Consider the following 26962-nt stretch of genomic DNA (forward strand, 5'->3'; position numbering starts at 1 on the left):
ACACAAGACTGCCACAGAATTGTGACACATTTGAAAAACTTTTATTTTCACCTGTTAGCACACAATATGATGCCATTAGTAAAGCCAACGTTCCTTTCCTGCTCAGGAAGTAATGCTCATTAACTGTCAGGTAGTAGGCTATGCTCGCAGGTCATGCTAACGTTTGCTGCCTTACAGCCCCTACACACGCTTCTGCCCATTCACTTTGAATGGGGTGACGTCACGATTCGCCGAACTGCATTCTGGGAGCAAAGCGTAGCTTTTCTCGCGGTGCTCGCTGCAAAAGTAGAGCAATGTTCTACTTTTGAAGCTGAGGCGGAGGCGTCAGCCAATCAAATCCCGCGTATGCAAATCTGACAGTTCAAGCGCTAGCCAATCAAACCGCGTGTATGCTGAGAGAGCCAGACCGCAGTTCATTTCCTCATATGCCAAAAAATGGAGGAGAAAATAATCGTAGCGGTAGGGAATCACCCGGTGCTTTCAGTCCCTGTTCACCTACCGGGATACAAACCGGAGGAGCCAGGCATGGAGGGAGGTGGCAGAGACAGTGCGTGAAACTGGTAGGTTTTCGCCTGTTCGGGGAGTTTATATCCAGTGTACTTCGTTTGAATGGACAGCAGGCATAGACAGTATATTTAGCCACCATGCGATGTTGCATAAAATAGCACCATAGACATTAATTAAAAATCGCTTTTTAGACATTAATGTCTATGGTGAGATTCATACACGGGAGCCTTTTTAAAGGCTTTTTACCCCGCTGCAAACAGAAACCCCCCCCTTCCCATCACAAACTTTGCACAGACCCCCCCTTCCAATTATCAACTCCTGTCTTGTTTCCGCAAACTCTTGTGTCCTGCAGCAGCTAAACGTTTTGCAAGCCCCCGTTCGTTTAGTACCTAAAATAATAGACATCGCTTTTTCCAGGTGACAAACCCGACTTTCTGGTCACTTCTTCAATTTTCCAGCCCTTGGGGAGAGACACGGGAGATTCATGTGATTGGTTGTTGGTCGCGTTGCTCGCGTAAACTCTCCAAGCTCAAGACACGCCCACCGCCAAGCGGCAACGCACGCCGCCGTGTGTTGGCTGCGTTAGAGGAAATATACACGGATTAATACACTCCTTACACCTTTTTTCTTTGGAAAGGGAAGAAAACGGCATCAGCCTCCAGAAGCGTTTAATGCCAAGTATCACTCTTACAACAGCCACATGTGCAGAATAATTTCTTAGGTTAAGCTAACGCCGGTCAACCGTCACTGCATATAACACACTGGGGCCATAATAAAAGACTCATCTCATAAAAACAGAACCCGGGATGCAGCGAAGCTAGGTAGATGCTAGCCCAGGGGCTCTCCATCCTAATTCAATTTAAAACCTTTAAAAACACCCGAACCCACTTTTAATTTGGTCGGACGAATGTAGCATGGACTTGAGATCAGGGAACAAACAACAACATTGGGCCATGGTCGGCATGTAATCTACAGTTCATTCATCTGGCACTCCTGGCAGACTCTCTCTAACACAAAAAAGGGACAAAAACGAAAAAAGGAGAATATTGGGCTATTGGCTCTGCTGTGTCTCTTGCTATCGAGAGATATCCACCCGTGTCCGGGTCCCGGCGTCGTTTCCATCGACCTGACAGCTGGCGGCCCGGCCGATGAGCTCCACACACCGCCGGCCGGTTTCCGAAGAGGCTGGCTAGCTGAACAGCTAGCACCACCAGCGGGTCTCGCGCTGAGGGCTGCCGACCTAGCAGCAGGACCTCTACCCACACCGTCGGAGGACTACGGGGCCGCGCCGAAGGCTGGTAGCCGAGTAGCAGAGATCCACACACAACCATCTAACTTCAGAAGAGGCCGGATAGCTCCCACACCATCGGAGAACTGCGGGTCCGCGCCGAGGGCTAGCGGCCTAGCAGCGGAGATTCACGCATCACCGGCTGGCTTCAGACGAGGCAAGCTAGCTGAACATCTAGCTCTGCCGGAGGACTGTGGGTCCGCGCCGATAGCTAGCAGCCTAGCAACAGAGAACCACAAACCAACAGTTTGTGCTCCACTGTCAACAACGGCACCGAGGTAAAGCCTAGAAATCCGGTATTTAAAAAACACCGTTACACAAAAAATTTTCAAACAGTGAATCAAGCTAAAATAGTGTGGGATCCTCGGTGCAAGCCGAAGGGACTATTCAGTGGACATTTAAATTTCCGCAGCATTTGCAATAAACATGAACAGCTAGAACATCTCCTCCTTGAGTCCAATATTGGCTGTTTGGGAATATCTGAATCTTGGCTAAAACATTCGTCACCATCTACTCTTGTATCTATGTCAGGATATAATGTGTTTAGGAAGGACAGACTGAAGGGAAAAGGAGGGGGTGTGTTGCTTTATGTGAGGAATACATTTACTCGTAGGGAGATTGCTCTTCCAGCTAATATTGAGTTTGATTGTGTTGGTGTGGAAATCAAACGATCTGAGGAAATGTCCCTCACCATGATTTGTCTGTATCGACAACCCACCGCTAAGGTGGATTTCTATGACCAGGTAAAACTCATGCTGAATTCCTGTGACTCCAACAAAGAGCTAATTATTCTAGGAGACTTTAACATAAACTGGAATGATAAACAAAATAGAAAGAACTTAAAACGGATCACGGATAAACACAACTTAATACAACTAATGGATCAACCGACTAGAATAACCAAAACCTCCAAGACTATGATAGATTTATTAATTACTAACAAAGCTGACAGAATAGTTAAAACCTACAACTTCCTGACTGGTCTTTCTGACCATAATCTCGTTCTTTTTACCAGGAAACTCACAAAAAAAGGTTAATGGCCACACCTAAAACCCCTGCCTTCGGTTCTCGCTTCATCCCCAAAAATCTGCAACAACGTTTTATGGATGCAGTGAAAATGATTGATTGGGGGGACACTCTGTCCTCTGAAGACATTGGTGAAAACAGTGATCTGTTTATATCTAAAATTAATGATACAATGTCTTCCTTCTCAAGGAGAGGGTGCCTTAGGGACAGGAAGGAACATCATCTTCCCTGGCTGAATCTACAGTGCAGGAATCTAATGAAATCTAGAGACCAACTATTAAAGCAGAGCTTGAAATCCGGACTATCCACTGACAGACATAAATGTACTCATGCTCGTAACAAGGTAACACAAACAATAAGACAGGCCAAAGCAAACTTCTTCATCAATATAATTGAAGGTGCGAAAGGTAACGGTGAAAAAGTTTGGCAAATCCTAAATAAACTATTAGGTAAACATACCAAACAGGAAAATAATGTTCTAGAATTAAAAATCAATGATACCCTGATAAAAGACCCTGCAGTATTGGCCAGCTCTCTAAATGAGTATTTCATAAATAGTGCTCTGGATATTACAAAGCTCTTCCCGCCATCTGAGGTCTCACCTAGCCCGACTGTGGATACACACCCAGTTTTTGACCTGGAGGAAATCACAGAGGTTGAGGTAAAAAATATAATCTCAGGGTTAAGAGGTTCTAAGGCTAGGGATGCAGCTCCAGTTTCGGCATTGGCCTGTCATCAGATTTAATTTTAGTTGCTGCTGTAGCGGAAGTTTAGTACAATTATTTTTGATTAAATACTCCAAATCTCCACCCTCCATAATTGCACTTGCTTCAGTTGCTTGCTACTTTCTAACGGCGGTGATTAGATTTATGATTCGAAAATTATAAAAGTAGATTAGACATGTGGATATTATCCAATGTGTTTTTAAACGGAGCAGAAATAGAACTAGTCTCCCAGTTCAAGTATCTTGGAGTCATATTGGACTCAAACTTGACTTTTATGAAACACATTAAAGTATCTGTAATGGCAATAGAAATGTTCCAATGGCCTATATCCTTTGCCATTACTTCACAGGAGGGTTTAGAGTGATCCAGACATAGACACAAACAGATGATTTTCCGGTCTTTTGCTGCAGTTTAGAATGATGTTTATTTAGCTTTACATACCAAGGTTTAATTATGCTGTGTCAAAGGGTTGTGGTATGAGCATCTGCCGGGCTGGTGGAATCGATGTGCTCTTCCTCCTGTGTCCTCGTCCTTTCTTGTCACCTGTGACCCCTTTTATACACCCGGTGCAGCTAAACCCCGCCACCAAGTGTTCAAAATAATATTGCACCATACATATAAATAAGGTAAACTGAGACACCAACAACACCCATAAAATGGCTCCTACAGTATCCAATACCATTACATTTAACTTGCAACATTTAAAACAAATTAGACCTTTCTTAACTGTCAATGCTGCAAAGTCATACCTCCACTGTATGATTCTATCCCACATTGAATACTGTTTGACAAACTGGTCGTTTTCTTGTGCCACAAACCTTAAACCGATAGAACAGCTGTACAAGAGAGCTATCAAGGTGTTTGACAGAAAGCCATATTCATACCACCACTGTACCATCCTTGAAAAACACAATTTCTTGAGTTTTGACAATTTTAAGTCTTTTAAAAGTATGTGTTTTTTTTATAAATGTTTACATGGACTGGCCCCCCCTCCCTTAGGGGAATTCATCCACAAAAAACACACTGGACGCTGCACTAGGTCAGAAACCAGATGAGACTGTGAAGACTGTGTACAGCCGACGCAATGATATACATGTCATTAATCTCGGGGAAAGCTGCGAGGGAAATTATCTGGTAAACTTTTTTGTTAACTGGATCCCAGCCACCTTGGGACAAGAGTATTTTTATTTTGTACACTTTTATTGTCATTACACAGTTCAGGTACTATGTAACGAAATGGTTTCTCTGCATTTAACCCATCCTAGTGTTAGGAGCAGTGGGCTGCCCTTATGAACGACGCCCGTGGAGCAGTGTAGGGAACGGTGCCTTGCTCAGGGACACCTCGGTAGCACTTGGTCTTGCCGGGACTTGAACTGGTGACCTTCCAGTTGCCAAGCCAAGTCCCTACGGACTTCGCCACCACCGCCCATTTTTCCGAGCCCCTGATAATAGAGCGGGCACATTGGGCTCTTGGACCCCGTCTACCTGCAGACCAGAGACCTCGACGTGTTCTGATACGACTGCTCAAATGCCAATGCCTAGAGGTTTTTCTTTTCTTTTTCTATTGTCAGTGCTTTATCTTACTTTTTGCCACTTTACTGCGGGAGATACATTTACACTTGCATGGTGACTTCACAAAGAGGCCGTAATACCATGATCGATGTATAATCTTATTGTTGATGAACAGGGCAGTGACATTTGTTAGCTTTAATGTGAATGGGCTAAACGGACCGGTTAAAAGGAAAAGAGTCTTGACACACCGGAAAAAACTGCAAATTGATATTGCTTTTATACAAGAAACCCATTTTATCACACAGGAGCATAAGAAACTGAGGAGAGAATGGGTAGGACATGTAGTTTCATAATCCTTTAATTCCAAAGCCAGGGGAGTAGCTATTTTAATAAATAAAAAAAAATTAAAAAAATCGTCCAGTGACGATTGGAGAAACTATTATTGATCCATCAGGCCGATATGTATTAGATAATTGTCAGATTTACTCAGAACCCTGGACATTTTTAAACTTATACGCACCCAACCATGATGATGCATCCTTCATTCAAGATATCTTTCTTAAGGTGTCAGGGGGATGACAAAAACATACTGGTAGGGGGCGATTTGAATTTTTGCCTGGATCCTATTCTGGATAAGGGAATGCTCTGGTTTTTGGACAAAATTAACATGGGATCACTCCCGTCACCGGACGTACTTCGTCTCACTGGAATAGTAACGGTCATAGTGAATATAAAATCGTCCCCATGTATCCGGCCAATGACGGGAGAGTTTTGAAAGAGACAAAACACTGTTCCATACATTTAAAAACACTTAAACAATTAAACAATGTTTACCCCAGGATTCTGGCCTCTTCCCTGGCTTGTAAAGTGCAGTTATGCGCCATGGAGGTATTCTGATATTTTCAAAATGTAGCACTTTCACACTTTCACAGGGAATAGCGGAGTTATGGCAGAGGGTCAGATTCTGAAAATACGATTTGAGAACAGGGCTCTGATCAGGGCTAAAGTCTTGTTAGAAACTGGTGAATCTGTTTAAATGCAGGCAGCATAGGCACTGCTTTTAGCAGGGTCTCAGAGAGCCATAGACCCAGGGTACAGCACATCGCTTTCTTACCCATAAAACAGGGCTCTGATCAGGGCTAAAGTAATGTTAGAAACTGGTGAATCTGTTTAAATGCAGGCACCTGCATTCACACCTCCAGGGCGGAGACCGGGAAAACCAACTCTCTTTGCCCGCTCACAGAGCCCCGAAGGACGGACTAGAGACCTCCAGCATGTCCCCATAACAGTGGGACTCTGTTTCTTTCACAGCTCCAGCAGAGACCAGGGGAAAATCACCTCTCTCTGCCCGCTCACAGAGCACCGAAGGACGGACTCGAGACCTCCAGCATGTCCCCATAACAGTAGGACTCTGTTTCTTTCACAGCTCCAGCAGAGACCAGGGGAAAATCACCTCTCTCTGCCCGCTCACAGAGCACCGAAGGACGGACTCGAGACCTCCAGCATGTCCCCATAACAGTGGGACTCTGTTTCTTTCACAGCTCCAGCAGAGACCAGGGGAAAATCACCTCTCTCTGCCCGCTCACAGAGCACCGAAGGACGGACTCGAGACCTCCAGCATGTCCCCATAACAGTGGGACTCTGTTTCTTTCACAGCTCCAGCAGAGACCAGGGGAAAATCACCTCTCTCTGCCCGCTCACAGAGCACCGAAGGACGGACTCGAGACCTCCAGCATGTCCCCATAACAGTGGGACTCTGTTTCTTTCACAGCTCCAGCAGAGACCAGGGGAAAATCACCTCTCTCTGCCCGCTCACAGAGCACCGAAGGACGGACTCGAGACCTCCAGCATGTCCCCATAACAGTGGGACTCTGTTTCTTTCACAGCTCCAGCAGAGACCAGGGGAAAATCACCTCTCTCTGCCCGCTCACAGAGCACCGAAGGACGGACTCGAGACCTCCAGCATGCCCCTGGTGACCTTACAAGGGGGTGGTTTTATGGTGCTTCTGTGTCCGCCCATCAGCATCCATATTCGGCCTTCTTCACGGCATCACCCCCCCCTTCTGTGGAGGGTATTCTCGTGCCCCTGGTGACCTTACAAGGGGGTGGTTTTATGGTGCTTCTGTGTCCGCCCATCAGCATCCATATTCGGCCTTCTTCACGGCATCACCCCCCCTTCTGTGGAGGGTATTCTCGTGCCCCTGGTGACCTTACAAGGGGGTGGTTTTATGGTGCTTCTGTGTCCGCCCATCAGCATCCATATTCGGCCTTCTTCACGGCATCACCCCCCCTTCTGTGGAGGGTATTCTCGTGCCCCTGGTGACCTTACAAGGGGGTGGTTTTATGGTGCTTCTGTGTCCGCCCATCAGCATCCATATTCGGCCTTCTTCACGGCATCACCCCCCCTTCTGTGGAGGGTATTCTCGTGCCCCTGGTGGTCTTACAAGGGGGTGGTTTTATGGTGCTTCTGTGTCCGCCCATCAGCATCCATATTCGGCCTTCTTCACGGCATCATCCCCCCTTCTGTGGAGGGTATTCTCGTGCCCCTGGTGGTCTTACAAGGGGGTGGTTTTATGGTGCTTCTGTGTCCGCCCATCAGCATCCATATTCGGCCTTCTTCACGGCATCACCCCCCCTTCTGGGCTGGAGGTTCAAACACTTTAACTTTTGTTCACCCTCCTCTGGCTTACACCTCCTCCGCCAACACTTGAGCGCTCATCACAGGGTTCAGCACCAAGGAGAGTGCCTCCCCGGTGCTGATGGAAAGTGGCACTTTTTCTGCCCCTGGTAACCATCAAGGTTATTGTTTTTTTTTTTTTTTTTTTTTTATTTTAACAAAAACCACAGTACACAGAGCCTAAAACATAAACTATTTACACGTACTACTGCTGCTATAACAGTACTACTAAATTTCTTAACCTACGTTTTAAAGTGCAGTTATGCGCCCTGGAGGTGTTGCACTATTAACAAAATGTATGCCCAGGATTCTGGCCCCTTCCCTGGCTTGTAAAGTGCAGTTATGCGCCCTGGAGATATTGTACTATTTACAAAATGTATACACAGGATTATAATAATAATTATATACACGGTATACATATTCACAATGTTTAGCGGGATTCAGGGGACCAAATTAGGCGTCTAATTCTTACGGTGCACCAGGGCAAACAGGTTGAGTCCACGGCCCCTGCCCCATCATCAGGAGTGTCAACCAGCCCCGGTCCCGACTTCATTGGCCTCTTTCCCTCCCGCTTCCGCTTCCGCTGCTGCTGCCGCTCCAATGACCCATCAGGTGAAGATGATGGAGCAGTACTGTTATAGCAGCCCTCTTCGGAGGTCTCCCCATCTGACAGCGGTAGACATCCTTCTGATGATGATGCAGCTGCTGCCGCATCTGATGACGCCCTGAACATGGAGCGGATTCTCAATGCCTCCTTTATTCCTGGCGCATTCGCGTAGAACCGGTCCGCCGTGGTTACGTCGTGACACATAAACCTGGCGAGAATCGACCGGCTTTCTGGATCTTGGTGATGCTTGATATTGTCAGCCAGGGCAGTGCGCAGGATTGTGAAGGTGACGGCTGTTTCTAGCCCAGCATCAGCCCATGCCCTCTTCAAGTGAGCGTTCAGGTTCTTGGAGGCCCGATTCCCCCTTGTGAAAAGGAAGAATTCATTCTGAGCACCCAGCAATGCCTCTTTAATCCCCATCCACCGCATGACCCAGCTAAACTCCTCTACTGTAAGCGCCAGCTGTGCTTCGCCATATGTCTTGGCCGTCTTGTGATCCTGCACATGGATGATGTAGCCCTCAGCAGTTCCCCTTATGGCTGCCTCTAAGACCTCACTGTTTTTCATGTTTGCGTACACGCCCGTACGGTGGCCATACAGGAGGCTCCAATGGAGGGTGAGATAGCCATAGAGAAGCTTCTGGGTGGTTGAGGTCGGCGTGCCGGCCATCAGGTCGAGGAGCTCCGGGATGCGCTTCTCAGCGGCCGCCATGGCGGCGAGAAGCTCCGCCTGGCTCGGCAGACGATCCAGTTTGTTCCTCTTCACCTTAAACTGATGTAGAGTGACTGCCTTATTCAAGTGTTTCATGTTGGCTTTCACCTCTCTCATTATGTGGGTCATATCAGACTGGGTGAGCTTGCACCCCCGGGGCTTTGACTCAGACATGTACCCCATTGTTACGGCTGCTGTTTCTGTCTGCCCGTTAACCTGTCTGAGATTGTTTGCAGCTGTGTGTAATATGTAAATGAGCTGTGTGGTTGCCCCAATGTCGTTGGCTGTCATCTCCTGGTCCTCCTCCGAAGATGCTGATTGGAGCACGCCGGGCCTGACGCTCTCCAATCCCCGTGCAATCCCAGAGCACACCTTCCGGAGATTACTACAAAGCCTGGGGACAATTATCACTCGGGAGGCTCTGCTGCGATCAGACGCCTCACACATTTTGCTCCTGTGTCGTGGACACTTCAGTCTTGAGCAATAGACTGTGTTTGACTATTGTGATCCGTGTTTAGTGTTGTGTGTTTAGTGTGTTTATATGTGTGCTTAGAGTAGCGTGTGTTTAGTTCATCTAGTTAGCTGCGTTTTCCTGCAGCCTCCTTCCAATAAAGTTAATTGGAAGAGATATCAGGTGTGTTAATTAGGCTCATTTTCAAGAGTCCTCCTTCTGTTACTAGCAGTAGAACTGCGCCCTTTTGGCTTCTTTGTTTGGCTTAGGCTTATTTTGACCTCATTTTGTTGTGCACCTTTGTTGTTGCTCATTAAATCCTATTATAATTACTTACCAAAACCATCTGGTGTGTGTTAACTTACTCATCCCTAGTCGGTTCGTAACATAATTGGGGGCTCGTCCGAGATAAATTCACTTGAATTCTGGGGTTATAAATGGGTTTAAGTGGTAACATTTAGGTAACATTTTGAGTGCAGTTCACCTGAGTATGGCATCTTTTAATTTGGAGTCCTTTTTAATCAGTCCTTCAATCGAGCAGCTAGATCAGTGTCGTAAGGAAGACCTGTTAGAGATTGCTCAACACTTCAGGCTCACTGGGGCAAGACAGTTATTAAAAGCAGATTTAAAGGCTGTCATTGTGGATGAGTTGGTGGAAAGGGGTAATCTTGTGCTGCCTGCACCGTCTGATGCTTTAACTGAAACTGGGAAGACACAGAAGTTTGAGGCGGAACCTTCAGCTGCTCAGGCAGAGGGTGGTGACAGTGAGGACGACGGGCGGTTTACACCACCGCTCACGTTGCCTCGCCATGAACCTCTATTCCCTGGTAGCTCCGTAGACTCCCGAGAGGGGGCTAAACTTAAGGTCCGTCTCGCACGTCTCCAGTTAGAGGCGACAGACAGAGCAGAGCAGGCACAATTACAGTTCCGGCTGGAAGTAAGGAAGCTGGAAATTGAGGCCGACAAAGCAGTCAGGGTGCGTCAGCTGGAGTTGGAATCACAACTGAACGCACCCGGTGCTTTTGCCCCGGCCGCAGGCCCTCATCCACCCACCTTTGACGTGAGTAAAAACCTCTCATTAGTGCCAACATTCAGGGAGACTGAAGTGGATGCATATTTTGGCGCGTTTGAGCGCATTGCCGCAGCGTTGCGGTGGCCGGCTGAAGCCTGGGCTCTTTTAGCGCAATGCAAAATTCACGGGAGAGCTCAGGAAGCAGTAGCTGCTCTTTCGTTGGAGGAAAGTCTTAATTATGACTCCGTTAAAACTGCCATCCTCAGAGTGTACGAACTCGTTCCCGAAGCTTACCGACAGGAAAATTAGTTTGTGTGTTTTTAGTATGGCCACCCTTGTGTGGAGTGAGTCTGTTTAGAGTCCTTAGAGTCCTTCAGAGTCCTTAGAGTCCTTAGAGTCCTTAGAGTCCTTAGAGTCCTTCAGAGTCCTTCGAGTCCTTCGAGTCCTTCGAGTCCTTCGAGTCCTTCGAGTCCTTCGAGTCCTTCGAATCCTTAGAGTCCTTAGAGTCCTTCGAGTCCTTAGAGTCCTTAGAATCCTTAGAGTCCTTAGAATCCTTAGAGTCCTTAGAATCCTTAGAGTCCTTAGAGTCCTTAGAGTCCTTAGAATCCTTAGAATCCTTAGAGTCCTTCAGAGTCCTTAGAATCCTTTGAGTCCTTAGAATCCTTCAGAGTTATTAGAATCCTTAGAATCCTTCGAGTCCTTCGAATCCTTCAGAGTCCTTAGAGTCCTTAGAGTCCTTAGAGTCCTTAGAGTCCTTAGAGTCCTTAGAGTCCTTCGAATCCTTCAGAGTTATTAGGTAGGTTAACAAAACCATAGGTTTGTGTCTTAAGGGAGGAGGTGTTACGGCTGCTGTTTCTGTCTGCCCGTTAACCTGTCTGAGATTGTTTGCAGCTGTGTGTAATATGTAAATGAGCTGTGTGGTTGCCCCAATGTCGTTGGCTGTCATCTCCTGGTCCTCCTCCGAAGATGCTGATTGGAGCACGCCGGGCCTGACGCTCTCCAATCCCCGTGCAATCCCAGAGCACACCTTCCGGAGATTACTACAAAGCCTGGGGACAATTATCACTCGGGAGGCTCTGCTGCGATCAGACGCCTCACACATTTTGCTCCTGTGTCGTGGACACTTCAGTCTTGAGCAATAGACTGTGTTTGACTATTGTGATCCGTGTTTAGTGTTGTGTGTTTAGTGTGTTTATATGTGTGCTTAGAGTAGCGTGTGTTTAGTTCATCTAGTTAGCTGCGTTTTCCTGCAGCCTCCTTCCAATAAAGTTAATTGGAAGAGATATCAGGTGTGTTAATTAGGCTCATTTTCAAGAGTCCTCCTTCTGTTACTAGCAGTAGAACTGCGCCCTTTTGGCTTCTTTGTTTGGCTTAGGCTTATTTTGACCTCATTTTGTTGTGCACCTTTGTTGTTGCTCATTAAATCCTATTATAATTACTTACCAAAACCATCTGGTGTGTGTTAACTTACTCATCCCTAGTGGGTTCGTAACACCCATGAACTGGTGCACATTCTTCAGGAAGAACTCTGATGTTGTGACTGCCCGGCCCGGCTTTACAATATACTCGCTCCAGCCACGGATCATCTTCATGTTTCTTAGGAACAGCCAGTCTGACAGGCGGTTAACACCATGGGCCATGTATACTATGAAGTTCTTTATCCGGCTGATCTTCAACAAACAGTGATCCAAGTATGTCTGAAGGTACGCCTCCATGCTTCTAGGCAACGTGATTTCACGCATGGTATTCCCCCGTCCACACCCAGTGGACCAGTAATTTGAGGGAGAGGGCAAGTCATTAGCCAGCTTAGAGGCACGGGTCTTCCGGCATACAGGGGTCTCGCTACCGGAGGCTACTGCAAACATGACAGTTTCCACCGGGGTCTTCACAGGGGTCTCGCTACCGGAGGCTACTGCAAACATGACAGTTTCCACCGGGGTCTTCACAGGGGTCTCGCTACCGGAGGCTACTGCAAACATGACAGTTTCCACCGGGGTCTTCACAGGGGTCTCGCTACCGGAGGCTACTGCAAACATGACAGTTTCCACCGGGGTCTTCACAGGGGTCTCGCTACCGGAGGCTACTGCAAACATGACAGTTTCCACCGGGGTCTTCACAGGGGTCTCGCTACCGGAGGCTACTGCAAACATGACAGTCTTCACCGGGCTTTTCACAGGGGTCTCGCTACCGGAGGCTACTGCAAACATGACAGTCTTCACCGGGCTCTTCCCAGGGGTCTCGCTACCGGAGGAAACTGGTAATATGACAGTCTTCACTGGGCTCTTCACAGGGTTCTTGACCGGTCTCTTTCCACCGGAGGCTACTGCAAGCATGACAGTCTTCACTTGGCTCTTCACAGGGTTCTTTACCGGTCTCTTCCCACCGGAGGCTACTGCAAGCATGACAGTCTTCACCGGGCTCCTCACAGGGGTCTCGCTACCGGAGGTTACTGGGGACTGCATGACAGTCTTCACAGGGGTATTGCTGCCTGAGGCTACTGTGTTTATGCCGGAGGTACTTGGGATTGCCAGGCCCTTAAATCGTATACATTCGTCCTCTTCCTCAAGAACAGCAGCACTCTGCTTCCTGGGTTTTAGCTCCTTTTTCAGCCTGGAGCGCAGGGTCTTCACCTCATCATTGAGGGCATCCTTCTGAGCCCTCAATGCCACATTTTCCAGCATCACCTGCCTGCAGTCCTCGTTGTCACACTCGGTATGTGGGGAGAAGGGTGGAGGGTGCCCGGGGTATTCCTCCTCATTGTCTATATCCAATGATGTAGCCATTCCAATGATGGGGTTAGTCTCACGGAGGTCATGGAGCAACTGCAGTGCCACACTATGCTTCAGCCTTGCCATGACCTGCTGTGCCTCATGTCGGGACAACTCAGGGTGGTCATGTTTTACATGACGGTCCAGTCTCTTCCCAGCGTACGAACACCCAGCGATGGGACAGGGTTTGGTCCGAACATTTATCCTTCCACTGGCTATTTTCAGGAGGATTCCCCTCTCCTCCAAGTTCCGCACTGCATGCTTGTGCTTAAGGTGTTTGTTCAATGCCAGATAGAAGAGTCTGCACACCGGGCATTCAGATGACATCCTTACTGAAACACACATAATGAATTTGATCAAAATTATGTTATAGTTCTCCGTTTATATGCGTTAGCGTGAGCGGTGGTTGCGACACTGGGTCCGATGCATCAATTCATGGTGCATGGACGAAGGGAAGTATTGGGTTACCACCGGGTCAGATGGTCCCACTTCCGCACCAACGCGGGGCTGGTGATGGCAACATTGGGTCCGATGCATCAATACATGGTGCCCCGACCATGAGAGGGTTTGGGGTACCCCGGAACCAGGCACCACCCCAGCAGGAAACGGGTTGTATGGTCAAAGGAGGAAAGAGTGATAGAACCGGGGTAAAGCAAAGAAAGTGTCCGACAATAGTGACTTGTGAGGCGGCCAGAGAGTCTGTCATATCTCGGTCCTATCCTCCAGGCAACGCTGTGGCCAAAACTGGGCTAAAAACTAAAAAAACTAAAAAATATTTCATCCAGGGAAATTTGGGTGAAAATGAAAAAAAAGTACCCGGAAATAGTGCTTCATTAGCCAGCAGCAGTCCCCTGTCGACTCATGTGACATTCCTCCAGGGTTACATAGAACCAGGGTGTGGGGTCCGAGCCATCTCCGAGACATCTCTAGTCCGTGTTGATAATGGGGGAAATGTACCCCAAAAAAGTGCATCATGACTCAGCAATCATCACACTCAACTTTGGTGAGAACCGGGCAAAGGGGTCAAAATCCGTCAATGTGGGGGGTGAAACGGCTGTACGCGAGCCCTGGGGGGGCACCCGGGACCGGGCAGTGCCCCCGGCAGAAGGAACCGGGTCAAACGGGCCAAAACAGGAAAAAAAATAAAAATAAAAAGAACCAGGCAAAAGGGGGGGAAATGGGAAAAAAGTGTCCGCAAATAGTGCCTCATGACCCCGCAGGAGTCCCCCGCGGACTCCCCTGACATTCCTCCATGGTCGAAATCATCCAATTCAACTTTGGTGAGAACCAGGCAAAGGGGTCAAAATCCGTCAATGTGGGGGGTGAAACGGCTGTACGCGAGCCCTGGGGGGGCACCCGGGACCGGGCAGTGCCCCCGGCAGAAGGAACCGGGTCAAACGGGCCAAAACAGGAAAAAAAATAAAAATAAAAAGAACCAGGCAAAAGGGGGGGAAATGGGAAAAAAGTGTCCGAAAATAGTGCCTCATGACCCCGCAGGAGTCCCCCGCGGACTCCCCTGACATTCCTCCATGGTCAAAATCAACAAACTCAACTTTTGTGAGAGCCGGCCAAAAATGGTCAAAATCCGTCAATGTGGGGGGTGAAACGGCTTTACGCGAGCCCTGGGGGGGCACCCGGGACCGGGCAGTGCCCCCGGCAGAAGGAACCGGGTCAAACGGGCCAAAACAGGAAAAAAAATAAAAATAAAAAGAACCAGGCAAAAGGGGGGAAAATGGGAAAAAAGTGTCCGAAAATAGTGCCTCATGACCCCGCAGGAGTCCCCCGCGGACTCCCCTGACATTCCTCCATGGTCGAAATCATACAACTCAACTTTGGTGAGAACCGGGAAAAGGGGTCAAAATGTAAAAATTGTACCCCAAAATAGTGCCTCATGACCCCGCAGGAGTCCCCCGCGGACTCCCCTGACATTCCTCCATGGTCGAAATCATACAACTCAACTTTGGTGATAACCGGGCAAAGGGGTCAAAATGTAAAAATTATACCCCAAAATAGTGCCTCATAATCGGGTAGAGTCACCTGGAAAGTGCCCTCGCATTCCTCCATGGCTCAAAATGTCGAACTTAAACTATTTTGAGAACCAGGAAAATGTAAAAAATAGGCCCCAAAATAGTGTCTCATAATCGGGTAGAGTCACCTGGAAAGTGCCCTCGCATTCCTCCATGTCAAACTTAAAGTATTGGGAGAACCAGGCTGGGGGGTCCTTGCGCCACAAAATTAGGCCCACTCAGAGTGCTTGGTGAGCGGATACATTCTTCCAAGATTTGCAACAGCCGTTTTTTTTTCTGAGTGCACCCAAAAACTGGGTTTCCGATTTCGTGCGGAAGGTAGTTTGAAAAGTATGGATGAATCTTTTTGACAGAAAAGTGGAAATGAAGCCCAGGGACTTTTTCCCCTTCTCCGTTGTACCAACCATCGGAGAAGGGGAAAAATCGGCCCGAAGCGCCAAGAGTCTGGCCCCTTCTCCCGTTGGTACTCAGAAAAATTTTGACAATTTTTCAAAACTTCATTTTTGATTATTTTAAGATATAATTAAGCGTTTTCTTCACTTTTTTTTGCTTTCCACGGGTGGGGGCGCCTGGCAGGCCGCCTATGAGCACCCAAATTCGGCCTGGATCATCCAGGATTTGTGGGCTAAGCTCCATAAACTGACTAAATCACCCAGAGAGGTCACCTTTCTAGCCCAAATATATATAATACAAATACATTTAAATAGTAAAAGGTGCACTTGTGCTCTGCATTACCCGGAATTTTATTTTCATAGCCCCATGATAGTGATTAAAAATCATTTTCATGGGAAAAAGTGTTAAAACGCCTGATTAAATTATATGCAGGACCCCAGTGAGCTCCAGACTATGTGCATTGTGTTGGGGAACCATATAAATGATAGAATAAATGCATTTAAATGCAAAAATAATGATTTTAAATCATTTTAGGGGGACAATTGTGGAGAGGAGCCTGAAAATGACTCTGCAGCAGGCCGCCTATGAGCACCCAAATTCGGCCTTCTTGACGCACCACCACCCCTTCTGTGGAGGGTATTCTCGTGCCCCTGGTGACTCTACAAGGGGGGTGGTTTTTATGGTGCTTCGATGTCCGCCCATCAGCATCCATATTCGGCCTTCTTGACGCACCACCACCCCTTCTGTGGAGGGTATTCTCGTGCCCCTGGTGACTCTACAAGGGGGGTGGTTTTTATGGTGCTTCGATGTCCGCCCATCAGCATCCATATTCGGCCTTCTTGACGCACCACCACCCCTTCTGTGGAGGGTATTCTCGTGCCCCTGGTGACTCTACAAGGGGGGTGGTTTTTATGGTGCTTCGATGTCCGCCTATGAGCACCCAAATTCGGCCTGGATCATCCAGGATTTGTGGGCTAAGCTCCATAAACTGACTAAATCACCCAGAGAGGTCACCTTTCTAGCCCGCTCACAGAGCCCCCAAGGACGGACTAGAGACCTCCAGCAGCAGTCCCCAACAGTGGGACTTCCATAACCTTGCACTCACTTCACTTGTCTCACACACACCCAGGGGGGTGAAAGAGGACACATTGGAGCACACATAGACCCAGCAGTAAGTGCTTGAAACGTGGCTAAAGGTGTGTCAAACAGTGGGGTAACATGTTTCAAATGACAGCACACTGCTGCTTGTTGGCAGGCTGACTCAGTTCACTTGTCTCACACACACCCAGGGGGGGAAAGATAACACTTGTACCCAGGAATAAGTGTTTGAAAGGTGGGGAAAAGTTGTTTGAAATAGTATAATATCTCCAGGGCGCATAACTGCACTTTACAAGCCAGAAATAATGTTTAAATGGTCTGGGAAAGTATTTTTAAATGTCTGGAAGAGAGTTTTAGACAGTCATTTTGCACGAAATCATTTAACATAGACGCTCTCCTGAAAATGCACAGAATATGTGCTTTTTCAGGAGACTGTCAATGTTAAATGATATCTCGCAAAATGACTGACTAAAACCCCGGAATAAGTGTTTGAAAGGCGGGGAAAAGTTGTTTAAAATAGGCTGATACCTCCAGGACGCATAACATGGGTAAAAAGTGTGTTAAAAGGTCGGGGAACATGTTTCAAATGACAGCACACTGCTGCTTGTTGGCAGGCTGACTCACTTCACTTGTCTCACACACACCCAGGGGGGGTGAAAGAGCACACATTGACCCAGGAAAGAGTCCTCAAAACACAGGTAAAAGTGTGTTAAACAGTGGGGTAACATGTTTGAAATGACAGCACACTGCTGCTTGTTGGCAGGCTGACTCACTTCACTTGTCTCACACACACCCAGGGGGGGAGAAAGAGCACACATTGACCCAGGAAAGAGTCCTCAAAACACAGGTAAAAGTGTGTTAAACAGTGGGGTAACATGTTTCAAATGACAGCACACTGCTGCTTGTTGGCAGGCTGACTCACTTCACTTGTCTCACACACACCCAGGGGGGGTGAAAGAGCACACATTGACCCAGGAAAGAGTCCTCAAAACACAGGTAAAAGTGTGTTAAACAGTGGGGTAACATGTTTCAAATGACAGCACACTGCTGCTTGTTGGCAGGCTGACTCACTTCACTTGTCTCACACACACCCAGGGGGGGGAGAAAGAGCACACATTGACCCAGGAAAGAGTCCTCAAAACACAGGTAAAAGTGTGTTAAACAGTGGGGTAACATGTTTCAAATGACAGCACACTGCTGCTTGTTGGCAGGCTGACTCACTTCACTTGTCTCACACACACCCAGGGGGGTGAAAGAGCACACATTGACCCAGGAAAGAGTCCTCAAAACACAGGTAAAAGTGTGTTAAACAGTGGGGTAACATGTTTCAAATGACAGCACACTGCTGCTTGTTGGCAGGCTGACTCACTTCACTTGTCTCACACACACCCAGGGGGGGTGAAAGAGCACACATTGACCCAGGAAAGAGTCCTCAAAACACAGGTAAAAGTGTGTTAAACAGTGGGGTAACATGTTTGAAATGACAGCACACTGCTGCTTGTTGGCAGGCTGACTCACTTCACTTGTCTCACACACACCCAGGGGGGGAGAAAGAGCACACATTGACCCAGGAAAGAGTCCTCAAAACACAGGTAAAAGTGTGTTAAACAGTGGGGTAACATGTTTCAAATGACAGCACACTGCTGCTTGTTGGCAGGCTGACTCACTTCACTTGTCTCACACACACCCAGGGGGGTGAAAGAGCACACATTGACCCAGGAAAGAGTCCTCAAAACACAGGTAAAAGTGTGTTAAACAGTGGGGTAACATGTTTCAAATGACAGCACACTGCTGCTTGTTGGCAGGCTGACTCACTTCACTTGTCTCACACACACCCAGGGGGAAGAAATATAACACTTGTACCCAGGAATAAGTGTTTGAAAGGAGGGGAAAAGTTGTTTGAAATAGTATAATATCTCCAGGGCGCATAACTGCACTTTACAAGCCAGAAATAATGTTTAAATGGTCGGGGAAAGTATTTTTAAATGTCTGGAAGAGAGTTTTAGACAGTCATTTTGCACGAAATCATTTAACATAGACGCTCTCCTGAAAATGCACAGAATATGTGCTTTTTCAGGAGACCGTCAATGTTAAATGATTTCGTGCAAAATGACTGGCTAAAACCCCGGAATAAGTGTTTGAAAGGCGGGGAAAAGTTGTTTAAAATAGTCTGATACCTCCAGGGCGCATCACCAAAAATGTACAAGCCAGGGAAGATGCCTGAATCCCGGATACTTTAGGTCTGTCACTTAGGGTGACCGCACCACTCCGGTGCTCCCGAGAGCGGACGTCCATTGTTTGTAAGGCACCTAAGAGGGATAAGTCATCCTTGGCAGTATCTAAATCAAAAGCTGCCAAAACCACCCTGGCATTTATGAAAGATCTAAATTTGACAGATGTTTGGAGACAGATGCACTCTCAAAGCAGAGACTACTCTTTCTATTCCTGTCCCCATAAGTCTCATACTAGGATTGACCTTTTTCTCTTATCAACGCAGCTAGTCCATAGAGCATTGGAATCTGAATATTTATCTAGGACCCTGTCTAATCATTCTCCTTTGACCCTGTCTATTTTGATGCCAGAAAAAACAACTAAGTCATATAGATGGTGACTGAACCCTACCCTTCTTCAAAAAACAGATTTTTGCATGTTTATTAGGGACCAGCTGTGGCGGCGCCAGGGTATGGCTGGGGTAGGCTACAGCCATACCAAGAAATGGCTTAGCCCTACCTTAGCCCCACCATGAAAAATGATGTTAAAGTAAGCAAAATAAAGTCCGCCAACTCGTGCGAAGTAAATTGCACAGACAGCAGTTAGTAAGATTGATTTCAGTAGCCACTTGTCTGGAAATACCGAAGACTAGAAACGGTTTTGAAAACTTTTGTCACGTAGTGATCATCTTCTCAATAAAACATCTTTGATAATGTCTTCTGGCCAATCAGAATTACGATAACGGCGTGGAGTTGTTCCAGGAAGTCCCGACGGAGAATACTTTTGCGGTAGTACACCTCTATATACATCGATACAACATTACGTGTTGATAGAAATCAACACGTAATGAAATAAGACCCCACGGTTTGATGATTGATAGGTGTGTGGGCTGTCTTTCATTTTGACACACAGAACAATGGGGGCTATCCACCCTTATCCACAATGTAAAGTAATTCACACAGCCTCTTCTCTCTGTGAGGAGCAGCAGGTTCAGCTTTCAGAACAAAGTAAGTAACAAAAAACTAAAATGGCATTCATTTTTTTAAATGTGTAGTAATAGATTTATTTATTTTTCTTCTCAAGAGAGTACTAGAATGTGTATTTTATTTTAGTATTTCAAAAAATCTCCTGGGGGAGAATCCCCCCAGACCCCCCTGCAGGGGTTGGGTTTTCAGCATGTCAACTCTTTCACCTGTGGGGAAATTGCAGGATTGGCTCCAGGTCTTTTTATTTACCACAAGACAAATGTGGGGGGGGGGGGGGGGGCGATATAGCGTGTATGTAATTACATTGCAAATACTGACTTGAGCCCCACCACTGTATGGGTTAGCCCTACCATAGATTACCCAACAAAAATACTCTGGCGCCGCCACTGGGGACCAGATAAAGCTATTCTGTGAGATTAACTGTCCTTCCTCCCCCAATAGTTTTATACTATGGGACACACTTAAAGGTTATTTAAGGGGACAAATAATCTCTTGTACAAAAGGTATTAAAAAGAAATATATGGCAGAAATAGAAAAACTGGAAACAGATATTTTGAAATTGGAAAAGGAGTTTCAACAATCTGGGTCCGAGGTATTATACCAATCGTTGTTAAACATGAAGCTCAAATACAATACGCTACAAACTTATAACATTTAAAAAGCCATTTTAAGAACTAAACAAAGGTATTATGAATTGGGAGAGAAGGCACATACAATTCTGTCCTGGCAACTGAGAACAGAGGAAAGCTCAAGAACAATTAACGCAATTCAAACTGAAGCGGGTTCAATAATAACCCGGTAGAAATTAATGACACATTTAAACAATTTTATGCAAATTTATATGCATCGGAATCACCAGAAGATCTGACTAAAATTGATGAATTCCTGTCCACTATTGACTTGCCAAAGCTTGGCCAGGAAGACCAAAATAAACTTGATCTTCCCTACACTCAGAAAGAAATTGAAAAGGCTTTGGGCTCATTGCAATCAAATCGCCAGGGGAAGATGGTTTCCCACCAGAATTTTACAGAGAATTTAAGGATTTACTCATCCCACTCATCATGGATGTAATTAACTTAGCATCAAAAACTCAAACTCTGCCCGAATTATTCTCTACTGCCATAATCACTGTGATCCACAAACAAAATAAAGATCCATTAAAGTGCTCTTCATTTCGACCTATGTCATTATTGAATTCGAAATATACATTAATATCTAAGGCCCTGGCTAACAGGCTTGGCCAATGTTTGCCACAATTAATTAATCCGGACCAGAGTGGTTTTATTTATAAACGTTCATCAGCTGATAACTTATGTAGGCTCTTTAATATTATCCACCTAACAAAGTCAAAGACTGAGCCCAGTATAGCTGTAGCTTTAGACGCTGAATAGGCCTTCGACCTTCCATATTTATTTAAAGTCTTGGCCAAGTTTGGGTTTGGTCAGTTTTTATCTGACCAAACTCTTTATCATGAACCCTGGGCCAAAATTACTACTAATGGTCAGATCTCTACTGCGTTTCCCCTGAGTAGATCAAGCCGACAGGGCTGCCCTCTGTCTCCAGGGCTTTTTGTATTGGCTATTGAGCCCCTAGCTGACAGGATCCTGATATAAAGGGTTTTAGAGTAGATCAGACAAATCATACAATTAATCTCCTGGCAGATGATGTACTTTTGTACTTGACAGACCCTGGTAACTCCCTCACCAAATTACAGACTCTGCTAAATGCTTATGGTGTTATCTCAGGATATAAGGTAAACCAAGGGAAAAGTTAAATCAATCCACTAACTAACTTTGATTACACTGAGTATCAACGTACAAGCCCATTTAAGTCGGTTAACAATATAAAATATATTGGGATAGCTATAGATAATGACCTTAAAAATATATACAAACTTAACTACCTCCCATTGCTCAGTAGAATTGAAAGTGATCTACAAAGGTGGATGAGTTTACCCATTACTCTAATTGGCAGAGTTAACTGTGTGAAAATGAATATACTACCAAGGCTACAGTATCTTTTCCGGTCCTTACCCATTTAACTGCCTTTAAAACCCTCAATAAACATGTTAGACAGTTTATATGGAACTGTAAGGTGGCCAGGGTATCTATGTAGAAATTAACGTGGGATTACAGATCAGGGGGCCTTCGATTACCATGTTTTAAAAAGTATTATTTGGCGGCTCAAATGTGATTTGTTTCAGCCTTTTTTGAGGGCGACGGTGCCCCATCCTGGATACAAATTAGATTGCACCCCCTGAAAGAAAAAGTGTTCAGCGATTTTATTTATAAATGGAACCCCAGGATTGTATCCAACAAGACAGACAACCCTATTTTAAGGCATTTGATTAAAATGTGGTGTGAGACTCATAGAAGTCTGGGACTGAAAGTTGGACTGTCACCAAAGTCACCTCTGAGACAAAATGAACTCATACCCAGGACTCTCAATAACAAGATTCTGGAAACTTGGCATCACAAGGGGATCCAACATTTGGAAGATTGCTACGAAAAAAGACTCCTCATGTCCTTTGAAATATTAAAGAGGAAATATGACTTGTCCAACAAGACCTTCTTCTGTTATCTTCAATTAAGATCCTTTCTTAGAGCCAACCTGGGCCCTGGGATGACGTTACCTGTGTTGACTGATGTGGAGAAACTGCTTCATGAGGGAAATGTATACAAAGGTATTTCTAAAATGTACTCTTTACTGCTGAATGAGGGCCCAAAGCCAGGTTTACACAAATCTAGAGCGAGATGGGAGTCAGATCTGCATGCAGCAATTGATGAACAGCTCTGGTCAGATTTATGTAAAGACAGTTTGTCAGCTACTATTAATGCCAGGTACAGACTGGTTCACTATCATTTCCTCCATCAACTGTACCTCACCCCACAGAAACTACATATATCCAAGCCCGAGCTGTCAGAGATGTGCTTCAGGTGTGGTATTGAGGTTGGCTCCTTCCTACACTGTACCTGGCTTTGCACAAAAGTGAGGTCCTTTTGGTACGATTTTTGTGACACCTTAACCAAGATCACAGGATCTACCTTCCCTTTAGATCCTGAGCTTTGCTTACTGGGCGATTTCACAAGTCTCAATAGATCTTCAACTAAATCCCAAATTAAATTTATGGAAATGGCTTTATGTGTGGCTAGGAAATGCATAACACTAACATGGACATCTGACTCTCCTCTCCTCATTGATAGATGGTCTTTAGAAATGAACAGTTGTATTCCTCTTGAAAAGATCACATATAGTCTTAGAAAAGGTATATCATCTGATTAACCAACAGGCCTCTGGATATACAGTAGCACTGTGTATGTGTGGTATCTCGTTGTGTTTTGATTTACGCACTGACTTTTGTTTGTCTTTTGTTTTGTTATTTGGGGGGAGGGGGGATGCTTTGCATTTTTATGCTACATGTTTTGTTTTTTTATGTTTAATTGTTACATAAACCTGAACATTATAAATAAAATATTACAAACAAAAAACGGAACCCAATACCTATCAGAAAAGTTCAACAAAGGGCTCACAGGTAGAGCATACTTCAAACCAACAGAAATAATATTTCATCTCATGTTTCCATCACTGAGAGCACATAATGCTGCATGTGTGTGAGCACATAGGAGACAAACCACCTCACTAAACAGGCATTTGAGATGATGATGAGTGTGTTTGTGGTGCGGGGGTATGATGCTGTTTCCGTGGTAACAGAGGAGAGTTGGGAAGTGGGCCTCTCTCTTAAGGCAGGAGGCAATACAGTGACGCAGATGTTCTGGAAGGAGACATGGAGGATGTGGATGACGGACTTATTGTGCATGTTAGTGGTGTGAGAGAGAAGATGGTTTTATATGCAGGGAGTTTCCTTTCTTTCTGTTTGAGCCCAGATGTTCTTAACAAGAAGCTTCATTAACTTCTTTAGAGGTGATCCAGGTATTAAATGTGAAATGTAGAATTCCCTGGGTACTCTTTAAGTGTTAATTTAACACTTAAAGAGTCAATTTTTAACACTGAGCCAGTGAACATATGGTCCTTATCACAGAGTGTTAAATTAACACTCCAGATTTTACTGTGTAGTAACATGGCACCGGGGAGGTTCCTCGGAGCTCCTCAGCCCGAGATCTGGATCACTTTTTCAAAAAGGGGTTGAAGGGAGATTGAAAAAGAGAACACAGACAGGAGGTTCCTCGGGGAGACAGAAAGACAGACTCATCTGGAAGGATGGTTTTAGATTTTTGAAACGACAGCTTGTCTTGCGATAATGTGCTCCCTCACAATAAAAGTCTTAAACACACACTCAAACAGACACACACAGTTGCTAGAGCTATTAAATGCTGCTGTTCAGAGAGCATGGTTACATTACAAACCATTTGGGCAATCTCAGTTCTCAGTTATTGTAATTCACAGCAAATAAAGGAACAAAAACCTTCTTTTTAAGAAAGACTATGATGACGTTATAGCAGATTGTTTTTATGGTTATTGTCAACACCTGAAAAGTGTGTCAGACACATGAAAAGTCTTTAGAATAATATAAAACATAATATCATGTTACTTGTTAGACGCTTTTATCCAAAGCGACTTACATACTCAATACTGTGGACAATCCCCACAGGAGCAATTTTGGGGTGAAGTGTCTTGCCTACTAACAACATTTATATGATTCATATGGTTTCAGATGTAACTGTCTTTAAGCTGCTATTTTACATAAAACCGGACCAAAAAAACAAGAATTAAAGGGCAAAAGTGATCCTTAGTAAGCAGCTAAATCTAGGCTGAGACGTGCCTGTGGACACACACACGCTTATTATTATTATTGTTGTTGTTGTTTTCATCCCTCTACTGCAGTCACTCTTACTCCATCTAATTGCACATTTCAAAATGGAAGTGGGTATTATATAACACAGAGTACATTTAAATAACACTAAAATAATCAGTCTCAGTGATAATGAGGTCCAGTGGGGGTGCATGGGATAGAGCATGTCGAAGATGGTACAGAAAGAGAGAGAGCAGGACTGACAGGAGGAAGTTTGCAGCTACTGAACACACGTCATAAATGCCAGTACGACATGGACAAATAATAGGAGACGCAGTCTAAGAATCAAATATAATATTATTATATTTCCCATAGCCTACCTTGTGCACCAGTTCCTCATCATATGTGGCGGGCGGGGGGGTCTTCGCCTGGATGTCGCAGCTCTCTCTGGACTCGAACCCGCTATCAGGATGGATCTCCGGGTAATCTGTGGTGTAGTGCGCAGAGATCGGCTCCATGGACTCCATCCGCTCCATCCTGTCCTCCGCGCGCTCTGCAGCCGAGCAGCTCGCGAGGGGGATAAGACTCTCCCTCTCTCTCTTCCCCCCCCCCTCTCTCTCTCTTTCTCTTCTGAATCACTCTCTCATCACTTAACATTTAAAAGGCATGTCGTGATCGCGGAATACAACAGAAAGGTGGGGGAGGTGGTGCTGCTGGAGAGAGGGTGAGGCTGAGGGAAGGAAAGGAAGTGAAGTTTGACTGGGAGGATAGGAGGAGGGGGATGGGGAGAAGGACAATGAGAGTACGAGGAAGAGGAGGATGACGAGAATGGAGTGAGGAATTAGGAAAATGGAGGAGGGGAGGCTGAGGAGAGTGAGCATGTTTTGGTTTATCAAAAAGGCAACATTTACATTATTACAGAGTACATACACATCAGTAACACATCTAAAATAATCAACCCGGTATCACGGCAAGACGTGAACGTGTGACGATTTACCATGCTGGGAGACGTGAAGATGTCACGATTTCGTCCCTTCAAACGTGACAGTTACACGGTATTGTTAACATGGCTCAACCAGTGGAGAAATACCCGGAAATGCCAAGCAAATGCCCCGACGGTCGGTTGTTATTGTCAATATTGTAGAGCCGATGAACGGGAGTCAGAGGTGGTGTATTCAGAATGGACTTCCACACTTTATTATTCATTAAATCAAGAGGACGTAAGTACATGTGCTGCTCTGTGTAACCAGCTAGCATGAATAACACCAAACCCCGGTAACCTCACTAACGGGTCCGGGTTGCAACACACATTATATGCATCAGTGAATTATGTCCCGTAAATGTCACCACACAAGCCCCCCCAGAATTCACTCATACACAAAGTCTGTGCGGCAGGGAGGAACGACAAGCCGACCACCCCGACTCCGAAAAACGGGAGCCGAGGAGGCGGCCCCGTCGCGGAGGTCGAGCCAGCACCACCGGCTGGTCCAAGTCCAGGTGAGCAGCTTTCACCCGGTCCACCGAGATGTGCTCGGCCCTGCCACCCAGGTCGACCACCAAGTGCTTGTCCCCGTGTTCCAAGACCCAGAAAGGCCCATCGTAAGGGGGCTGCAGGGGGCCTCTGTGCGCGTCGTGCCGGATGAACACGTGCCCTGCCGAGCGGAGCTCCACGGGAACCCGGGACACCTGAGTTCCGTGCCGAGCAGTGGGGATCGGAGCAAAGGCCTCAGCGGGGCCGTCGCCGACCAGGGAACCGATGCGTTGGGGAGGAAATCCCCCGGAACCCTCAACGGCTGCCCGTAGACCATCTCAGCCGTGGAGCACTGCAGATCCTCCTTAGGCGCGGTCCTCAGGCCCAGCATCACCCAAGGCAGCTTGTCGACCCAATTACCTTCCAAGCGCAGCCCCAAGCCATCCTCCTTCAGGGCCTGAACGCCGGAGTCCGTGACCTGGTCCGTCGCCATGCGGGTATAGTCCAGGCCCAACTGGACGGCCCCGATGACGACCCTGGAGAGGCAATCTGCAACCAGGTTCGATTTGCCAGCCACGTGCTTAATGTCTGTGGTGAACTCCGAGATGTAAGACAGCTGCCGCTGCTGACGTGCAGACCAAGGCTCAGCCACTTTTGACATGGCGAACGTGAGCGGCTTGTGGTTGACAAACGCCGTAAATTCACGGTCTTCCCTCGACGCAGCAACCACACTCCATTGAGC

At 46.4% G+C, this 26962-nt stretch overlaps 1 protein-coding gene across 1 annotated transcript in view; it reads right to left on the reverse strand.

Moving 5' to 3' along the window:
- Positions 1-25345, reverse strand: part of LOC117483607 (ras-related protein Rab-37-like) — a 50455-nt gene extending 25110 nt beyond the window's left edge. Inside the window, exon 1 of the mRNA XM_034131982.1 lies at positions 25130-25345. Coding sequence (XP_033987873.1) covers positions 25130-25285 — 156 coding nt within the window. The 5' untranslated portion in view covers positions 25286-25345. The remainder of the gene's footprint in view (positions 1-25129) is intronic.
- Between the last annotated feature and the right edge of the window lie 1617 nt (positions 25346-26962).

This window comes from Trematomus bernacchii, unplaced genomic scaffold (genome assembly GCF_902827165.1).
Source record: "Trematomus bernacchii unplaced genomic scaffold, fTreBer1.1, whole genome shotgun sequence".
NCBI lineage: Eukaryota > Metazoa > Chordata > Actinopteri > Perciformes > Nototheniidae > Trematomus > Trematomus bernacchii.